General features: G+C 35.9%; 2 protein-coding genes across 2 annotated transcripts in view; one reads left to right on the top strand and one right to left on the bottom strand.

The window, feature by feature from the left end:
* Positions 1 to 11671, top strand: part of LOC149420536 (uncharacterized) — a 30465-nt gene extending 18794 nt beyond the window's left edge. The window contains exons 3-6 of the mRNA XM_089636770.1: positions 589 to 834; positions 3232 to 3537; positions 4132 to 4221; positions 4415 to 11671. Of these exons, the coding sequence (XP_089492896.1) occupies positions 589 to 834; positions 3232 to 3537; positions 4132 to 4221; positions 4415 to 4983 (1211 nt within the window). The 3' untranslated portion in view covers positions 4984 to 11671. The remainder of the gene's footprint in view (positions 1 to 588; positions 835 to 3231; positions 3538 to 4131; positions 4222 to 4414) is intronic.
* A 765-nt stretch (positions 11672 to 12436) lies between these two features.
* c12.2 (von Willebrand factor A domain-containing protein c12.2) overlaps positions 12437 to 22010 on the bottom strand; it is a 95406-nt gene continuing 85832 nt past the window's right edge. The window contains exons 19-20 of the mRNA XM_089636769.1: positions 14966 to 15231; positions 12437 to 13513 (exon numbers count right to left, since the gene is read on the bottom strand). Coding sequence (XP_089492895.1) covers positions 13396 to 13513; positions 14966 to 15231 — 384 coding nt within the window. The 3' untranslated portion in view covers positions 12437 to 13395. The remainder of the gene's footprint in view (positions 13514 to 14965; positions 15232 to 22010) is intronic.

The raw sequence follows: 22010 nt of genomic DNA, 5'->3' as shown, positions 1-22010 counted from the left end.
CTTTCGATATTAATTCAGGTTTTAAAATACTGCATTCTGGTTACAAGGTATCTCAAATCAATAATTTTGAAATCCTAGAAATAAGAAAACACGTGAATATGAAAGCAGATATTATTAATAAACAAAAAATTTTTATAAACCCCATTTTAAATATTTTCCCAATTACCCGGTCTTTCCCGTCTAATGACATTTTAATTCCTACTTTGAATAACCCTCCCCCACTCTTACCCCTCCCCACTCCTTCTACCTCTTCTTTCTAGACCTAATTTTAATTATAACTTTAGTATACTTGTGCTCCTGATGAAGTGAACTTGGTTCATGAAACATGTTGAGATTTTGTATCGAAATAAAGTGATGTAAACAATGTTATTTGTGTTTTAATAAAAAATAATGTGAATATCCTAATATTTTTGGACCCTGTTTGAAATACATATTTTTGAAATACTGTAACGCTAGCTGGACCCGAAAAAACACAGGATATGTACAGAAAGTTAAAAAATTGTTATTTAAAAAGCAATTATGTGAATGAATGTATTTAAAAAATATATTTAATTGTTGTTTAATTCCGTGAATGTCCTTTTATTGCAGACTTGAAGTTCCGCTTTCAGGCAAGAGACAACAAAACTGAACCAAAAAATCATTGCCGGAGAATCTCAATCCACTCGGACGCGCCTTTAAACATCACATCAGCCCTGAACTACGATTGCTATTGGACGGACCAAGCTCCTAGATATCAAAATGTCACTTATTTCTTTGACTATGAAGCGAAAAATAATTTTGGTGGTGTCGCCAGGGGACAATATTTCTTTATTGTTCCTCCCCTTGAAATGCTGCGTAAGTATTAATTTTTTAAGTATCCGACTATTTATTTTCCTTTTGTTTCCTTCCTAGCTATCAGAAAATGTATAAATATTAAGCATGCAAACATTGTGTCCAAACAAATGACATTACAAACTATAGACATGTTGTAGAAATCTCAAAAGTGGCAAGTGAAAGATACGGTTATTGTCGTACTTTGGATTTAGTGGGTTTAGTACTGTTATATATTTATACTGTTTTGTAACTGTCACGTGAGGTTGTGTGCTATCTCTAACCAAATTGCGTAAATGAGTGCCAAAATGTCCTTGTGTGTGATTCCCAAGCGTTTCCATTACATGGCAAACACTAGTCAAAACAAGGAATAATTCATTTTCAAAGTACTTATTATTATAAATAGCACTGCAAAGAATGGGAGAGGGCACCTGGCATAAGACAATCCAAAGTACTTATAAAAGGACCAGACCCTGACGAACCAAGAAACTACTCGATATGGACAGAACTCACTGAGGGAACTGGTAGGACTACTAACGAAACACTGCCATCTCAGGAGACACATGCAGATATTGGGAGTGAAAAACACCAATAGATGCAGGAAATGTGAAGAGGATGAAGAGACTCCAATTCACCTATGGTGCCAATGTCCCGCCCTGGTGGGAACTAGGCTCAGATACCTGGGGAGACATACACTAGAACCAGAAGACAAAGCCAATAACAACCCTGGTGAACTTTACTAAAGGGACTGGGTTGTTAAAGGATTAAGGTATAATGGGAGATAGCACAATGGGCCTATGGCCTAAGTGCTCACGGGAACTACGTGTAAACTGTCTCCAAGGTTAAAAAAAATATATATATTATAAATAATGCATTTATTTCGATTGTATCCCAAAGATTTTAAGCGCAATTAGAGATAGCGAACCTAGCTACACATAAGTATAGGAAGGACTACCTACCTACAGTTGGTCGTCTCATAGTGTTCCGTATTCGTCTTAGTGTAAGCGAGTAAGCGTTTGTTGTCATCTCAATCACACCTGTGATGTAGAATGTAGTATTCGTCGCATATTTTATACACACACATTCTTTATCACAGGGCTTCCCAAATTTTTTTCAACTGTGACGGCCTTGGGAAGTTGCCATATTTTTGCGACGCCCCCCCCCCCCCCCCCCCCCCCCCAGGCGACTAAAAATCTAAGCATCTAAGCCCCCCGCCGCTCATTTGTACCAAGCGTAGTATTTTGAAGCCCCCCCCTGAACGGGTCACGTAGTATGGGTACGTTACCTAATAACAATTTGTCAGAAAAACTCCAAATAGTATCTAATTTTTTTATTAGAAAATAAAGAAAACAACATAAAAACAAAAATGGAAGCAAACAAAAAAAGATAAAAAAGAATTTTCTTTGGTATTAATGAGAAGGATGTGCTTGCTTTTCTGAGCATAGTTTCTCAAAACGAGGTTGAAGTTTCGAAATCGCCACTCTAGTCTCTGCCTCTAAATTTATTTTAGATCTGTACTTATTCTTAATTACTCCAACTGCAGAGAAACCTGTCTCACACAAGTATGATGTCGCAAACGGTAATAAAACCCTTAACGCTGCAGTGCTGATGGAAACGATATTCTCGCTATAAAGATTGCCTCACGACGCCCCTGGGATGATCCCGCGGCGCCCCGGGGCGTCGCGACTCACAGTTAGGGAAGCCCTGCTTTATCACATATAAACAATATGTAAATTAAGAATTTACTAGACAATAACGGGTCTAGATGTACTGCCATTGTCATTGGTCCCAACAATGATATTGGAATATGAGTAAGGAACCCAAAATAATGAAGAAATTTCTTACGCCAAATTCCCTCGAAATGTTTAAGAATAGTTCAAATCAAAGGTCAGCCTAAAAAGAGCACCAGTTACTATGTACATTATCTGCCTGTAGTTATATTTGCATGCCTGTTGCATTGTAAATTATGTGTTTACATCTCAACATCAAAGCAATGTGGACTTGAATCTCAGTGGCCTACCTCGTACGCATTTAACCTGAGATAGGCCTCTGTGATCCTTAGTTCTCACAAATAAACCTTAACATTGCATCACGACTTGAGGCTAGAGTAATATTCTATCATATTATTATAAATAATGCATTTTGTATCTTCAGAAGTAGAGATTTATCTCATTATCATAATTTAAAACTTGTTATTACACATTACATTGATATCATCAACATTTTTCAATGCTTTTCCTAGATAATTTAAACTCATAAATTAAAAACAAAACTTGATGACCTCCATTGTATAGTGGTCGAGGCATTTGACTAAGTTAAAATGTAGTGGATTTGAATCCCGCACAGCAAATATATTTTATTACAGAGTGGTAGAAATAAAATAAAAATTGTCTTAATGATATATTTTTTTTTTATTCTCAGAAAACACAAATAACAACTGGATTCCGTTTGTCTATCTGAACTTCCTAAAACCTGAATACTTTGACATCCACATAGTCATTCCGGATAATGTTGTTTTTGACTATTACAAGATAGAGATTTGCAACTCGGACTTGCCATGCTATGAATTAGATTGGAATCGAACCGGGGAACAAGAAGCCGTCCATTCAAACTATCACATGTCCGAACCTGGATTATATACTTTCCGTATTACTCCAGAAAAGTGCTTGGAAGAACCTTGTAAAGGTCAGGCCTTCGGTCCACCCATCAAGAAAATACCACCAGAAGGTAAGAAATTGAAGTAATTAATACATATGTACAAATTAGAGATGCAACGGATAGTGTATTGGCCGGACACCGGATATCCAGCATATGCCGTGACCGGATATCTGGCCAGTACTAAGCTTGAATTATGCGTACAAGAAATGATATGTTCAAGATCAAACTCGTTAGAAAGTGCACGCACGGCGCGTCTTGGGAGGCGGACAGCATGGCACAGTTGACGGCACGAAATGACAATCATCCGTGTTCGGTCATCATATTCATTATTAGTGTTAATAGAATGTAAAGAATTTTTAAGTACCTACTAAGAACCTAACCGGTCTTGATTTTTCATTAATGTTTTGATTTTGTCCAACTGTTTTATTTAATTTTCAACTATGTATTCGGCTTTGGCCGGAAATTAGGTCACTATCTGGCCTCCAACTGAATACCGGATAGTAACCGGATATCCGTTGCATCTCTAGTATAAATACTCATTCGAATATGTGTTGAGTCACAGTGACATTTCAAAATAAAAATTCCAAAGATGGTGCATAGACTGATTGAATTCAAACTTTGTCAACCGGAATCTGTATAGTAAATATTTTTTTGTATTTTCAGAAAAAGACAGAATTGTCTATTCAATCCTATGGATTGGGTTAATTTTCATCATATTCTGGATCCCTATCATACTTTGGATGATATATCGAGGTAAGTTTCATCTTCAAGGGTTTTATAAAGTCAGTATTATTTTAATTGCATATGATTTCTGGCTATTTTTTACACTCGTGTTGCGAAATATATTTAATAAGTAAATTAAATAATCCCAAACACGCATCAAAGAAATCAAAATTAGTAAAAAATATACATGTAGTGTGTTTGAGACCCTTTGCATTAATTTCAGGTCCAGACAAAAAGATTCGTCCAACTATCTTTATTGTCCACCCTCCTGGAAACGCGTTGGACAACAGAGTTGTGGACTGTCTTAGCCAATACTTCAAGCTGGAACTCAACTGGAAGGTTTTGGGAAAGAAGAACATCAGGGAGACTGAACACAATGATCCTTACATGTTGTGTTTACAGGCCTGCAAGAGGGCTGACATCATTCTGTACATTGTAAATCCTTTCTCCATCACCCAAAGACCCGAATTATACGTTGGTGACGATATCTACAGAAACTTTCATAAGATCTTCCTAGAAAAAGTGCGGAATGACCAAATTGGCTGCCCCATCGTTAATGTGGTATTTGATAGACACAATGCCAGGGAAGTTCCGGAAGAATTGAGCCTTATGAAAACCTTTAAATTGTTTAAAGACTGGAATAGACTCCTGCAGTTCATCATGCACTACAGCTGGTGGGACACCATCAAGCATCCCGTGCCAACGCTTGGAACCTCTTCCGTTGGAAAAGAATTGTATGGTATAATAAACGGAAGCACTTCCATGTGTTCCAAGGACAACTTATCAGTGTGATGGAAGACTTTGTGTATTCTGCGACAGATTTCTATAATGTGTACAAACAAATTTAAGTACGGTAAAAAAAATTGTGCACGACATTGTATATACCGGTAAGGGTTCCATGATAACTCAACACAGTGACAATTCAACACTCTTTTAAAAAGTGATATGAAGTCATTAGAAACGATGAAAAAAATATTTTTTTAACCTAACCTACTTAACCCAGTTAATAAAGTTTTTGTTTCATAACTTTCCATGACTTTATATAACTTTTTAAAGATGTGATGAATTATCAATGTGATGATTTATCCGGTCACCACCGGTAAGTATCTGAGTGGACAAACGCATCGGGTTCAACCCAACCCAAGCGTCGTGGGTTCAATTCTTCTGCTAGCTATGTCAATTATTTATGAATTGTTAACTAATTCAATCTACCAAGATCGATCAAAAACAACTAAGAATACAATTAAATTCAATTGAATAATATGCAAAAATCGACTAAACCTTATTCACGTATATAGGATAACGGATTTTTTTAATGTAAATATTTCAAACTATGTAATGCTATTTTTTGTTGTTGTTTTGTTTACTATGGTACCTTAGCATTTTATCTTTTGCAGCGTTGATAAATAAGTTAAATAATATACGTTAGCATGAATATATGGCAACATAAGCCATGCAATAGGTTAAGTGTTATTTTATAAAGTGTGTACGTAATGCAAATATTATTATTGTTATGACATGTTATATTTATATACACATAATTAAAAATACATAAAAGTTCAATGAAGACTTAGGATGGGTTGTTTCAGAGAATTTGAAAAAATTCATCAAATTTCATTGATAATTTTCAAGTTCTGTGAAGATTCTATTCAAGATCTATTTATTATATCATTATTGGCCAGTTGTTTCACAAAACTGAAATCATAGTAGAACTTGAATAGAACTTGAAAATCAACTATGAAATTTGAACAATTCATAAAATTTCGAAATAATATTCAAGTTCTGTGAAAGTTCTAATCAAGTTTTGTTGTTGTCCAATTACTGTGAAACAACCGGCCTATGATGAAATAATAACAGAACTTTAATATGTAGAACTTTCACAGAAATTGAATTTTAACATCGAAATTTGATGAATTATTCAAATTCTGTGTAACAACCCTTCCTAAGTATTCATCATTCAGTTATAACTTTAAGTTGGACATCTACTGTGGTAAACATGAAACCAATAAGAATTCTTTTGTAACTAAAATTCATAAAGATTGCCTGTAACTGTCTTTATATTTGACCTTGATTTGGATGAGAAGGACAAATTAAGCATACATTTTTTTTCACTAACCCCTAAGGCCTCTGGCATATTGACCGTTATATTTCTTAAAGACGCTGTCAGAAAGTCGGTGAATTTGTGTATATTTCGCAAAAAAATCCAAATAAATGGAATATTTCTGAACGTATCCGAAAACTAAAATCTGTTTTGGAAAGCTGATGAAATTCACTTTCACACTTTATTAGAAATAAACATATAATTTTCAAAATGTAAATTTTTTAAATCAAATGTAAAAAATGGCTCATCTTAAATTCTTTTGCCTAAACACTCAACTAACTGATAATGAAAAAACACATTTTAATAGATAAATTTTTTAAAAACATTATTGCCACCTCGCTTTTTGTTGTTGATATGAAAATAATTAGTAAAAATTTCATAATATTTTCTCAAGTTGCAGTTGGAACCATTGTTTGCATAGAGGTATACATTTGAATTCTTCCGTAGTTTATTTCTGGATTTGAATATTAAGCGTGGTGTTTTCTCTTTCGAACACAGTTTAGTTCACATTTCTCACCATGACAGTGAGGGAGATAAAATGATTTCTATGAGCTGTTCCCAAAAGCGAACAAATTGACTCAACATGTAATAGCTGTTTGTTCGCAAAACTGAACAAATTAGCCTGAGAGGTTAACATGTTGTTATGTTGGCTGCTAGGTTAAGCCAGGAGGGTATAACGCCGATCGAAAATTAGAACCGAAATATTGTGACGTCATATGATTGCCTAACTATATCCACCAATGAAAAACTCTGAAAGTCTATGGAATAAACGTTCAGACTATTTCATTGGTGTATAGTATAATAAGTAGGCTCCAAATGAGAATTGTACTGTCTATATATTGGCATATCTATGGTTTTTTAGGACCAATTTGTTTCATACAAAAAGCCCGAAGATATCAATCTAGTGAGTGGTTTATTTATGGGTTAAGGGGTGTCAATGAAAGATATTTTTGTACATAAATAAATAGCAGCATAAGGCAGCCCTTTGTAACATTTTGTTTATGATAACATGACCACCACTATTGGTCATAAAGTAAAACCAAGTGTTTTACAATTCTTGATATGTATAGGAGTGGATACAGTAAAACCTCGTTAATTCGAAATCCGCGGGACATCAAAAATCAAATTTCGAATTAACGAATTCCCACGTAATTCGAAATTTTATGAAAAAAAAAAAAAAACGCCGAAAATCGATTTTCTCGGCCGCCTCTTCAAATCCGGGTGGTATTTTAGGAGTAAATTCGTATTACTACCAATTATTTCTTCATTTTCGCGGCCGATTACCTTAGCGGCCGGCCCTTTAAATTCAGATATTCGCAATAAATTCGTAAAAATGCTATATATTTACGCTTAAATCGAGATTTCGCGGCCGATTTCGGTCGCGGCCTACCCTTTAAATTGAGATATTCGTAAAAATACGATATATTTTCGCGTAAATCGAGATTTCGCGGTAGATTTCCGTCGCGGTCGGCTCTTTATTTCGAATATCTGAATTTAAATTCGTAAAAATACGATATATTTCAGCGTAAATCGAGAATTCGCGGCCATATTCCGTCGCAGCCGGATCTTTAACGTCTGATATTCGAAATAAATTCGCAAAAATACGATATATTTCCGTGTAAATCGAGAATACGCGGCCGATTTCCGTCGCGGCCGACCCTTTAAATTCAGATATTTGATGTAAATTCGTAAAAATATGATATATTTCTGCGTAAATCGAATTTTATCGGCAGTTTTTCGTCGCGGCCGGCCTTTTAAGTTCAGATATTTGAAGTAAATTCGTAAAAATATGTCATATTTCGGCGTGAATCGTAATTTTTCGGCCGATTTCCGTCGCGCCGTATTTTTAACTCGGATATTCAAAGTAAAATTAGTAAAAATACGATATATTTCCACGTAAATCGAGATTTCGCGGCTGATTTCCGTCGGGGCGGGATATTTGTAATTCAAATATTCGAAATAAATTCGTAAATATACGATACATTTACGCGTAAATCGAAATTTCGCGGCCGAGTTTCGTCGCGGCCGACACTTTAAATTCAGATATTTGGTGTAAACTCGTAAAACTACGACACATATCCGCGTAAAACGTATTTTCTCGGCCCTTTAAACTCGGATATTCGAAATAAATTTGAAAAAATACGACATTCCAGTGTAAATCGATTCAGATTTACAAAATAATAATACTAATTAGGACGATGTATAACCACGTAAAAATACATTTTTCGGCGTTTTACCGCCACGGCTGACTTTTAGATTCAGATTTACGAAATATTATGATTTATTTTCGCAACAAATTTTCGTGCGCGGACAGAAATAAATTTTGAATTACGAATTAACGAATTTCGAATTAAAAAACCATTTTGTATGAAAAAAAAATTCTGCGGAAATTTTTTTGGGGAAAATTTCGAATTACGCGTTCTTTCGAATTATCGGGGTTCTACTGTATATCAATTCCCATATCTAGATATCATGACATAACTATTGGAATCACTATTTATGTGCAATAATAATAAATAAGTTCAATAACATTATGTTAAGAGATGTTTTCAGAAATTTATAATTAAGCCCTTTTTGTAATAATCATGGCAGCTTTTCTGATGACATTAATGAAAATGTTGGTCTCATGTTTTGCAAATAACTATGTTATGTTGTGTAAAAAACAATAAAATAATATGTATCACCAGTGCCTATGTAGGTAAACTTTTTTCGAAATTATATTGTTTTTTTACCTTACAAAAATATTATTTTCTCCATACAAACAAAAGGTTATTTACCTATTTTACTCGTACTGTTATAATCACCCCCTGAAGTTTGTGCATTTACCCCTGGGCACCCTGTACACATGTTTATTTTATGATGATTTTATTATTATTTATGGACATTTGAAATATTCTTCTACTGTAAACATCTACTTTAATACCTGGATAGAAGATGTGTCAATTTCAAATTATGTATTTGATAACCCCTCTCCGTGGTCTTCATATTTCCATATTATGAAAAATCTTGTACTAGAGTACAAATACATATTTTGTAGAACCTACATATTTAAATTTTTCTAAACGATTTATGACAATTTCTTTAATTATTAAATCGTGGTCTTCCAAAACCTCTAAATATTAGAAGAGTAATCTATCTATCGATTCAGCGATTTGTACTATGCCTTCTAAATATGTACCTGTGTATATATAATATTATTAAGTACCTATCTAGGAGAGTATTATGTCTGTGTGAAATTGTGTCTAGCATTTAAATCTATGACAGTTAAATTAGCAGAAGTCGATTGAATGACTTTACAAACATTAAGGACGGGTTGTTTCGGAGAATTTGAACAATTCATCAAATTTCAAAGTTCATTTTCAAGTTCTGTGAAATATTTTTTCAAGTTCTGTTTTTATTTCAGTTTTGTCAAGCAACTAGCCTATAACGATATAATAACAGAACTTGAATAGGACTTTCGCAGAACCCGGAAATGAACGTTGAAATTTGAACAGTTCAAATTTCAATGTTTATTTTCAAATTCTGTGAAAGATATTTCTAAGTTCTGTTATTATTTCAGTTCTGTCAAGCAACTAGCCTTTGATGATATAATAACAGAACTTGAATAGGTCTTTCACAGAACCCGAAAATGAACGTTGAAATTTGATGAATTATTCAAATTCTTCGAAACAACCCGTCCTAAGTGTAAGTAATATGTATTTCTTTTCAATTATTTTGTTAAAGTGTAAAATATTTATAAATTTACAGAATACTGATTAAATGGGGGAGGTTTTAATAATAGCATCATGAAAAATATTATATAGCATAGGTAAAGCATTTAAAATCGATCCAAACTAAAAATCTTGATGACTCTATGACATTGGAATGCTTTCTTTGTACTGAAAATATGTACAATTTTAATTTTGTTAACATATATTTATGTATGTGACGGTGTGTGCCAATGTGTTTGAATAAATTAAGGTAAGAATACACTGGGCCGTCGAACGCAATGCGTGTGACCTGAAGTGACAAGTGGTGTCTAGTTGTTATGTACGTGGCGCGCAGGCGCGTCAGATGATTTGACGTTTATTTTTTATATTGTTTATGTGTTTCACTTCTCAGCAAATGCAATTTGTAACTTTTTCATGTCTTGTGATTCTGAAAGTGAATTTGAGAACAACTTACTAAGATTCTTTTTTTAAAGGAATATTTTTACAAAAGAAAAATAAAAAAAGTGAGAAGAACACTATGGATTCACGAAATAAATAAACAAAGACAAATGTTTGGAGAGTTCCATACTCTAACTAGAATCAATTGGTACCAGAGAAAGAATGCCAGTTTGTCTATGATACAATTGCCATTCATTCTATGGATATAATATTGAAAAAAAAAATTATTATTTTTATTTTTTGACGGTATGGTAGAAAACACTTCCTTGCAAATAGAGTAGTGGATGCTTGGAACAAACTCCCACAACATGTCATCGATGCAACAAATATAAATTAATTCAAAGCTCTATTGGATTCACATTTGGAGAGAAGAAAGGACTTAGTTCAAACTTAAAACAACTCAATTACTGTCAAACTTGTTGTGAAATCAGATATGAGCGCATTAGCAGAATGCTGCCTGCTCATTACATAATAATAATAATTCAATATCAACATAATACGTAGGAGGCATAGTGAGTTAGTGAGTATAGTGAGCTGCTTAAAAGCTCCGATTCATTTATGACTGAATGCAAATTTATTTATATTTGTATTTGATCTATAAAATGCACAAGTTAATTTCAAACCAACTACAATTCAATCAACCGTTAAATCAATACATCAAAACAAACATAACCTTAGAAGCGTAGATTATACCACTGACAGATGTCAATTTAACATCTTCGGAGGCATGGTGCGCCCCCCTCCACCTTTCAAATGTCCCACGCTTTCTGGACAGCCCACATCAGCGATGCGATGGGAGTTTTTCTGAAGTATATATTTTCATAAAAAATGTACACACTCTAAGTAGTCTTAATTGCGTACGTCGGCCCAGTGTGTTCTCACCTATATTGTGATTACTTTTGAAAATGAGAGAAATAAGCATGACACAACATGTGCTGGAAGATAAATAATATACCTGTTGTTTCACTCCATCTCAATAGAAGCAAAAAATACAGAAGAAATGCATGTATCCATTTTGTTGATAACCCAACACCATAAATAATTGTCTCAACTTCCTCAAAACCAGTGTTTTTAAAAATATGTTAATATTTTTTATGCATTTTAGAATTTATTGTAGATTTTATACAAATAAATATACTATAGCACAACATACCTACATAATAAAACTGAAAAAAGATCAAAAAGTATTCTAATATTTTTATTAAAAAAATAAATATATTATACAATATAATTTTTCGTTTAATTTTATTATACTTGTGTAAAATATTGTTGTAAATAATCAGGTCATAATACATATCAAACAAGCAAAATGAGGTTGTCTCCTACAAGGAAACTTCGTATTATTCAAAAATATAAATATCATATTAATTAGAGCGTGCTTAGAACAGAACATTTATAATTTTTGGAAAATTCCAAATAGTAACGAAGTTATAAGCCATCAAAACATCGGTATCAAAAGCTTATAACTTTGTCATTTTTTGATATCGAAAAACTAATTTGCCCACATTATTAACTCTTTAATATAGTAACATTTTCATCAAAATAAAAAAAATTAGGAAACAACCTCATTTATGGTACATTTTACAGGTGTGAATGGAAATAACCTTACAAAAATATGACGAAGGCAAATAAATAATTATATTATTCGGTCCTGTATTTTGCGGTAAGTTAAAAATACAATATTTATAAAATTCCATAAATAATATGTACATACATACATATAAGAATATTACATCCCGTGCTTTGAGGTATAATGTACAGGTGCTTTGGTTTTTATGTGAAAGTAAAACACACACACATAATTCTTATAATATGAGTTTGTTACAATTTTATTTAAATTGATAAATAATATGGTAAAACCATCGACCAAATAATGAAAAGATGGGTACATGCAAATCACGGACTTTTTGAAAATGTAATCACCTGAATTAGAATTAAAAAAAATATATATATATAACATAATATATAGGTAAGTTTTTAGATTCTCACGGCCAAAAGCATTTTTGTTGTTTAAACGTCGGCTAAAGAAGGAGTTAGCGCAACACGGCATAACACCCCAAAAACAAACAACAAAAACATAATATATATATTATATACTATCCAGAAAGTTTGAGGACAGCGTATGTATTAACAAATGTAAAAAAATTTAACTATTACATTTATTGCAAGCAAAGTTTCTGACGTCATTCGATCCACTGATCACATTGTCATGTATTCAAATACATGACAGACACTAATAACAGCACTTTTGCCACAAAAAGAGCGGCCGTGCGGCGCACGGCCAAACTGAAATTTCCTGTAAATCTTCACACAAAAAATCGAATTTTCGAAAAAAAATAAACAATCGTTTTCAGCTACAACATCAATTTTCACATACAGAAACACTCCAAGTTACGTAACACGCGACTTTCGTAAATTCGCAGGGAAGTAAAAAGGAAATCTCGATAATCAAAAAAAATAAACTGAATGAGAATAATTACATTCAATTTAAAATTCTACACTTGGTATGCATAGAGAATGATAATGTATGTACATATAATATTATTTCGTTGACAACTTTAAACCACGTTTGGGGTTATTTAGCTACTCTAATGAAGCGCCGTGAAGATCGTTCGGGGGTGTCGCTGTGATACATTATATGTCCATCAGTATTTACAGTGTTCATGTTTGGTTAGTTTAATTTGTTATTTATTTATTTACCGGTAATAAACCTCAAAATGGAGGTCTGCAATTACTATAACACATTCGACTTAGTAAAATTCAAGTCACGTAAGGATCTATGTAAGTTGGAGTTTTATTGTAATTACATTTATACATATACAAAAATACATATATTCACAATTCTATGTACATTTTTATTTACTTAAAATTATTATAATGTGAATGTGTTTAAAAAATGACCCTTATTATTGTGTATAAAATAATTGTCCTAGTTTTAATACTAAAAGATAAATTTTAAGATTCAATTGGCGTTGAGCTTATGGAAGATGCAAATATCTGTTGAAGAATCTGTGGCAGTGTTGATACTTCCATACAAGTGAATGCCCTCCCTGCAGGTAAACACGTCAGTAATCTGGAAACATTTTAATTGTACATTATTAAGATTATGCTTTCCATAATAATATAATATAGGTATATTAACTTTTCTTGAAAACAATTTTCCCGCCATTTTGTCAAAAACACCAACTTGGATAAACTCCGAATTCTACACACACTATGCAAAAAATTTATAACACTTAGTTTCAATTTAATTACTACAAGAAACAACTATTTATGCCGGGGGAGATGGTAGAAGATGCATTAAAGTTCCATTTTTTCTCAATCAAAGTTAAGTTTGAAGGTTAGGAAATATGCATAAATTATTAAAATAACCCAAACTAACAAACTAAAAACCCCAACTTGTTCTCTTGATTTTCACTAATCTTGAAATTTACAAACAAAATTTTAGTAAAAATTACTGACCACATAGCTGTGAATAATAAATATTATTATCAGTCTGTCAAAATTACATTTTTCAATTGACCAACTTTTCTAATCCAAATTTCAAGATAAGCACCAAATAGGGTTGCCATCATAAACAATAATAAATTGTAGGTAGGTACCAACAATTTATTTAGAGTTACAAAATAATGTGAAATACATTTTAACCTTTGGAACGCCGAGCTCCCGCGACCACCTCTAGTGTGCCGAGGGTAAAAATCCCACATTTGTATTAATGTCAGATTACCTATCAGATAAGCCGGCACTCAATGGATACAATTTTTTAATATCCGAAGGGTACTTTTGGCACTTGAGAAGTTAAAGGGTTGAAATATAGCATGAATATTAACTAATAATTCACTATGTATTTATTATAAAGAAAAATACTTCTTAAAAAACAATATTGAGTAAGCCTGGTGGATAATATGTCCAGTTAGCAGTTGGATGGATGTTCCATACCGATTAGAGTTTATACACACTTTGCAGATCAAGATATGCTCAGTAAAAGTCTGTATTATAAATCAGGGCCATTTTGTTTTTTACACTTAAAGGTCCCCGTTAAACGCCTATTCTAAGTCTGTCTCAACTTCTCAACAAATATTGATAAGTAGAAAAGCACAACTGCTATGTTGTTATGCTTGTTAACAGACCACAATTTGGTTAAAAACTGAAACGTACCTAGAATCAGCGTTTAAGGGACCGTTCAAATAAAAATAAAATAGCGTTGGTCGGCTATTCGATGCATTGTTACATTTGAATTTCTGTGAAACACCGCAACCTTAGAATGGGTTGTTTTACAGAATTTGAACAATTAATCAAATTACAATGTTAATTTTCAAGTTCTGTGAAAGTCCTATTTAAGTTCTATTATTATATTATTACAAGCCATTTGCTTCACGGAACTGAAATAATAACAGAACTTGAATAGAATTCTGTGAAACAAACCGTCCTTACAGTATATATTTTTAAAAATACATATTATTTGATATTATATGAAAGTGCTTCATTTGGTATGTTATCTTCAAATTAAAAAATAAAGACTTACTGTTCCGCCTGATCGCCCAGACTGCCTATGAACACCATGTGCGCATGCACCTCTGGGCAGCAGGTCAGCGCTGTTGCGAGCCTGGAGGGCGGCACTCCGTAGCGGGAAAGGTTGGCGTCCGACAGCGCCACCAGTATGGCCTCATCCCACTGCGAGTTCGGCCCCTGCAGTTGGCTCGACAGCCCCTCCACTGCGTGCTGCACGGCCTGCACGGTGGTGTCGCCTGACCAGCAGAATTGGGAGTGGGCGTGCATCGTGCGGATTACCTAAAATTATTACATACAGTTATAGGATTACCACATATAATTTTTTGTATGTTTGTATTTGGGTACATGTCTACAAATTTAGCTGTGATAAGACATTAACCTTAGAACCTCTTGTAAGGCTAGGTTAAGAAAACACTCTTTAGGAATAATTGGGTGGTAGTGCAAAAGTTAACTAAGGGCCGGTTTTATAAACGTCTGTTCGTTACGCTTGATACCGTTTTTGGTTTACCGTAACGAATATTTGGTTAACCGCCTGATTTTTCCGTTTTATAAACGTTCGTCAGGTTATCCGTAGGCCAAGTTTCGGTTAATGCTTAACCGAGTGATTTTGGCCAGTTAATGGTTAACGATCCGTTTTGTTGGCGCTCAAATGTTTTTTGACAGCTGTCAGTAAGTTAGTTGCATTTGGTTGTTGCCCGACGATCGCTTATTTGGAACCGTGCACTATTTTAATTAAGATACCGTATTATATTATTTGCATTTGTGATATGGATTCATCATCGAGCAGTGAAAGTGAGGATGGGCGTTTGGCAATGCTTGAAGATGACACGCCATCGTCGTCATCTAATAGCAGCAGCAGTGAAGACGAAGCTGCGGGAATACGCAGACGTCCACGTGTTTTTATGCATAGACCGGATTATTTTAATTATTATGCGGACATCGATTTTAAAATGAGATTTCGGTTGTCAAAGAGAACCGTGGCTCAAATTTTAAATAGAATTGAAGCTCAATTAGTGCCGGCGACACATCGAAACCAACCAGTTACGCCCGCACAGCAGTTGTTACTGACACTGCGATTCTACGCTTTGGGATCAATGCTGCAAGCTGCTGGCGACTTCACGGGAGTCTCCAAGTCGACGGCATGCATCGTTGTATGGAGAGTTACCAAAATAATCGCTTCCTTGAGAAACGATTACATAAGCATGAACAGTGACGGAGTTCAGGACTTTTACAGAATTGCTAGATTCCCAAAGGTCATCGGTGCCATTGACTGCACCCATGTCAGATTCAGTCACCCGGAGGAGACCAAGCAGAAACTTACCGCAACCGCAAAGGTTATTTTTCTTTGAATGTCCAAGCTGTGTGTGATGCTAAACTCGTACTTAAGAATGTGATGGCCAGGTTCATGCTGCTCATGATTCGACTATATTTAATAACTCTTCACTTCAAATTCTCCTGCTTCAGCAGATTTGAAGCAGGAGAATTTGGTGACAAGACCTTAGTAGGTGACAGCGGCTATCCACGAATCTAAGGAAACCATTGAGCAATCCCGTTACAGAAGTGGAACGATTGTATAATGAGTCCCAAATTAGAACCCGAAATTGCATTGAGCGTTGCTTTGGTGTGTGGAAACGTAGGTTCCCTGTGCTATTCTTGCCAATAAGGCTTTCCTTATGCCGCGTTGAGGGGGTTGTCGTGGCTACTGCAGTACTACATAACATTGCAAGGAAGGAGAATGAAGATGATTACCCCATGGAAGCACCCCAACCTCCGGACCAACAAGTTCCTGTCAATATTGTTGAGGAGGACATTGCACAGACTGTTGATAACGAACTACACAACTTCATTAATACATATTTTGGGAGTCTACTTTAGTAGTGCATCTGTACCTGTACTACTGGGAGAGTCTCGTTGGTATGAATGACACCAAATGTTTCCAAACACCGAAGCACTGAAACTGGTGTACTCGCACTTGCTGTAACACTGCCAATAATAACAGGGATCTTATTTTATACTTACCTATTACCACTCATTTTGACAATACATGCTTCAAATTATTATGCATCCCATGTTATTATTAAAAAAATACATTATTACAGAACATAGTTTTATTGAAAGAAAATTTATCTACATACATGTTGCAAATTATTATGCAGCCCATGTTTTTATTTAAAAAATACATTATTACAGAACATAAAGGAAAATTCTCTACATACATGTTGCAAACTATTATGCAGCCCATGTTTTTATTTAAAAAATACATTATTACTTCTCATTACTACATTCATTATTAATTCTCTACCTCAAGTACCCCTGTCGATAACCTTAAAAAAATTGGACATATTATATTTGAAACTTACTTCAAACCCATCTTCTCGTGGAGGTAGGTACTAATATTTTTATGTATTAAAATAAATCATTTCAATAAACATATTTTTATTTTTAAAATACAGGTGTGCAAGCAATAATACTATACAATGCTCTACCAATTCAAACAAAAAAATTAACAGAAATTAATAATTATATAAAACAAAAGTAAAAACATGGCTGAGACAACGAATTGATATAAATATTGATTACACACATTGTGAAGATGGTGTAAAGATAACTTGAAACTAAATACAAATGTTAAAAAAACTACTGTATTTAGTTTAGTACTTAGTATCAAGTTATCTTAACGTTAAATGTTAATTATTAATAATTTAATGTTAAGAAACTACCGCCTCAAAATAGGGAACCTTAGTGATGACGAAAAAAAAAATTTATATGTATATTATACTTACAATGTGTAAAAACTTTGTCATTGAAACTAATAAAAAAATTAAATATAATCTCAAGATAAATCTAAAGTAAGGTGGAATTCTACATATCATACAGAAAGTCATGGACTTATGTTGGATTCAGATTATGTTACATTAGACGCGCAATACCAAACTCAAGATCCAATACTGGATAGGGTTATTGCCTATTATTAGACGCACAACATAAAACTAAGGTAGAAACTCTTCAAGTAGAAGATGATCCTCATTCATCAGAAAAGTCATCAAGAGCAACAGGGGGTGACTGCACTTGTTCAAGACAGTTAAATGGGATTGTTGGTTTGTTACAATTACATACATTGGAACCCTTATTCTTTAATTTATCTTGATAGTATGAAGCGATGGCATTATTTTTTGAAGCAATGGAATTATTTTTTCTGATTTTAGATTCTACTAATTGTTCTTGTAAGGTTTTCCTCTTTTTTGACTTCAATTTTGTATTTACCGGAGTCTTTAAAAGTGTAGGATTCCAACAATCCCACTTACTGTTTCCAACAACCGATTCCACCGCTGCTATTGCTGTTGTTGCTTCGTCATTTGATGTTTGTCCACCTGGAGAGTTTCTACTGGAATCGTTTCTACCTTAGTTTTATGTTGTGTGTCTAATGCAACTCCTGCATCTAACACAAGTCCTTGATCTTCGCTTAATTCCACCACCACATGGCCGGCGTCGTCATCCAACTAACTCCTAGGGCCAACACAATTAAATAGTTTAATCATGCCAATAACCCTATCCAGTATTGGATCTGGGACGATTTTGCCCCCTTCCCCCCCGCCAGTAGCTCTAGAAAATAAAACAAACATATAAATAATACAAAGGAGACTTTTAAATGATCCAAAAAACCCTACGCATAACAATGACGATGTAAATAGTGGGAAAAGTTATTATTGTTATTAGCAGTCATGAAAGAAAAGAAGGTATTATGTGATTGACGGAAACAGAATGAACAGTTTGTACATAGTTTCTTCCACAATATGTTAATTATCCGCCTTGGAACAGACTTTGTCTAGCGAGGCGGGTAAAAAGTAATTATTGTTATTAGCAGTCATGAAAGAAGAGAAGGTATTATGTGATAGACGGAAACAGAATGAACAGTTTGTGCATAATTTCTTCCACAATATGTTAATTATCCGCCTTACATAGCAGCCATACCGTATGTCGAGCGATACGGTTACCGGTAGGGGTCCATTCTCCCGCAGTACTTGTGTTAGCATACGCATCCTTTACAAGTCGAGGATCGAGATGTCGTCTACGTAGACATCTCTCCCGCGTATTAGAGTTTTTTACTAGCAGTCCGATCCATTTTTCCTAGTATTAACTAGATTCAGTCAGCGCACTGGCTAGTTTTACAGGTAAGCGGCACGCTCCCTCCGCTTACAGCGATTGTCCTCGCCCGGGATTAGAGGGTCGCTTTCGAGGTGTATCTCACATCTACTAACACCTCTACTGCATCTGTACCACGTACTTAGGTGGGTGAGCACATAACACTAAATAAAATAAACAGTCCGTTTATCGGCACTGAAACTGAATACATTATTCAAAGAAAATCATATAAAAATAACATACACACCTGTTATTGGAATTTATTAAAGTTGCCCGTTTTTTGGCCGCCTTCTTTAGATTGTCCCATTTTAATTTTAATTGGGAGACATCCCTGTGGATGCCCCCGTTTTCCGAATTAAATTTCTCCGCCGCTTGGCTCCAAGTTGCTTCCTTCGAAGCATTTGTTATTGTGTTCGTTACATCCCTGTGGATGCCCCCGTTTTCCGAATTAAACTTCTCCGCCACTTGGCTCCAAGTTGCTTCCTTCGAAGCATTTGTTATTGTGTTCGTTACATCCCTGTGGATGCCCCCGTTTTCCGAATTAAACTTCTCCGCCACTTGGCTCCAAGTTGCTTCCTTCGAAGCATTTGTTATTGTGTTCGTTACATCCCTGTGGATGCCCCCGTTTTCCGAATTAAACTTCTCCGCCACTTGGCTCCAAGTTGCTTCCTTCGAAGCATTTGTTATTGTGTTCGTTACATCCCTGTGGATGCCCCCATTTTCCGAATTAAACTTCTCCGCCACTTGGCTCCAAGTTGCTTCCTTCGAAGCATTTGTTATTATGTACTGCCGTTCCTCATCCAGAACATATATATTATGTGAGAGACGACATGTCGATTCTTGTCATAGTGGTCTGATCCTACTTCCTTTTTCCTGTTTTGGTAATCCTGGGATGACATCATCTACTCGCTCTGTGATTGGTTGTTTGTTTTGTCACCGGCAGTTGGCGTCTCGCGTCGTTTAATTTGTCAATTGACATCGAAATTCTTTCGAATGTGGTCGAATTATCTCGCGCTAAGTTTTTTCTAATACATAAGTGCTGAGATAACTCAAAAACGAGTGAAATAACTTCCTTGAGAGTGTTTCCTTTTCGTGAAAAGAAAAAAAAAAAAATAGTGCTTTGTGTAGATTACGCGTTGTGCATTTGGCGGGAAGAACGCAGTATAGCGGTCAGATTTGTTGCGTCATAATGTCTACCGTAGTTCCGACGAAATCTACGCACAAACGCCGTAGCGAGGATATCGATTCCTCCTCTACACACAGACGTCGCAGCGAGAATTCGGATTCGTCTTCGAGTTCGAGTTGTTCGCGGCCTAAAAACAAAAGGCGCAAAAAGAGATCGCAAAAGAAGATGCTCAAGAAATTGACGCGCCAGTTAAGCGATCTGCAGCGTTTCGTGTTCAGGCGAGATGCCGCGGCCGTCGGCAATTCTGACGCGAGTGAGTTTGAGGGTTCCGAAATTGACGGCGAGTCTTTGTCAAACCCTATAGACGCGCCAGGCACCAGTGCTTGTGGTACATCCGCTGCTCCGATTTTTCGTGTGCCGGATCCCACAGTTGCATTAAAGGAACCGTTAATGGGAGCACCGACAGATGCTATGTTAAAGATGGTGGAGCGCCTGCAAAATTTTGATACTCCCGGTTGGTGTAACGTACGCTACGCAAAGGCATTAAAAGAATATGCAGCAGACCCGGGATTCAAAGAGTTGGAAGTAAATTGCGAGCTCAATTCCCTCACGCCGGCATGCGCTCAACTCACAGGAATGGAAAGGGCCTTTGCAGCAATCACTCACGTGGCGCTCCAACAAAGGCAGGTCATCCAGGACTCTATACAGAGCGTCCTAACCTGGAGCTGTCAGCCTGACACCGAACTTTCGCCGAAGACCCTAGCGGAGAAATTTCAGGATGTCCTTGGGGGAAGTATTGCAAAAAACGATGCAATCCTTCAGATAGCTTGTGGGAAGCGGGCGGAAATCGTTGAGCGGCGACGCCATCGTATCCTGGAGTTGTGCAAAACTCCATCGGAGAAATCAGCCCTGGATAAAATTCCTCCAACGGTATCGCACCTTTTTAATGAAGACAAGCTTGTCTCCCAGTTGCAGAGACTTGGTGGGGCAAGCAAAGTCTTCAGGGCTCAGATCTCGCAGACCCCAAGGGTTGCGAGGCAACCCTTGGGGTCTGCGAGATCTGACTTGGAATCTGTGTCAAGGCCAAATAACAGAACACAGACTCAATGTGCTTCTGCAGGAAATCTGGGTTTCACCCAATTTCCATATCAGTACCGGCGGGCAGACCCCGGTCACCACTCTGGCCCTTCCTCCTCTTCCAGCAGAGGACGGAAATTTCGGAGGCCGACGGGGCGTGGGCAGACCTCGCACCGTCGTCCCCGAAACAATTGACAATAAGCCCAGGCGATTTCAGGGAGGGCAATTGCGAAGTTCTTTAGAACAATGGCGTATCGCAAATGCCCCCGACTTCGCCCTAAAAATCCTCAATGGCTATCGGATCCCATTTTGGTTGAGACCTCCATTGTCCAGACCCACTCAGGTGAGGTTGCACAATTTCACCACAAGACACACACCCGAAATGGACATACAAATAAAGGAGTTGCTGAAGATGGGAGTGCTGGAACCAGCACCCATGAATCGGGGTTTTCTCTCCCAGATGTTTCTGGTGCAGAAGAGCGACGGGACCAATCGTCCCATCATCAATCTGAAAGTGTTGAACGATTTTGTGCGAGGGAAAAAGTTTTCCCTGATCTCCCACTTCAAAGTACCCGACTTTTTGCAACCCGGAGACTATATGACAAAAGTAGATCTGGCGCATGCGTACTTTCATATACCAGTGGCAAAGACCCATCGACGTTTTCTGCGTGTCGTGTACAGAGGTCAATGTCTGCAGATGACATGTTTGCCC

This window comes from Hesperophylax consimilis, chromosome 10 (genome assembly GCF_061612785.1).
Source record: "Hesperophylax consimilis isolate HC1 chromosome 10, BYU_Hcon_1.0, whole genome shotgun sequence".
Lineage (NCBI taxonomy): Eukaryota > Metazoa > Arthropoda > Insecta > Trichoptera > Limnephilidae > Hesperophylax > Hesperophylax consimilis.
This window is presented reverse-complemented; position numbering and strand designations above follow the sequence as displayed.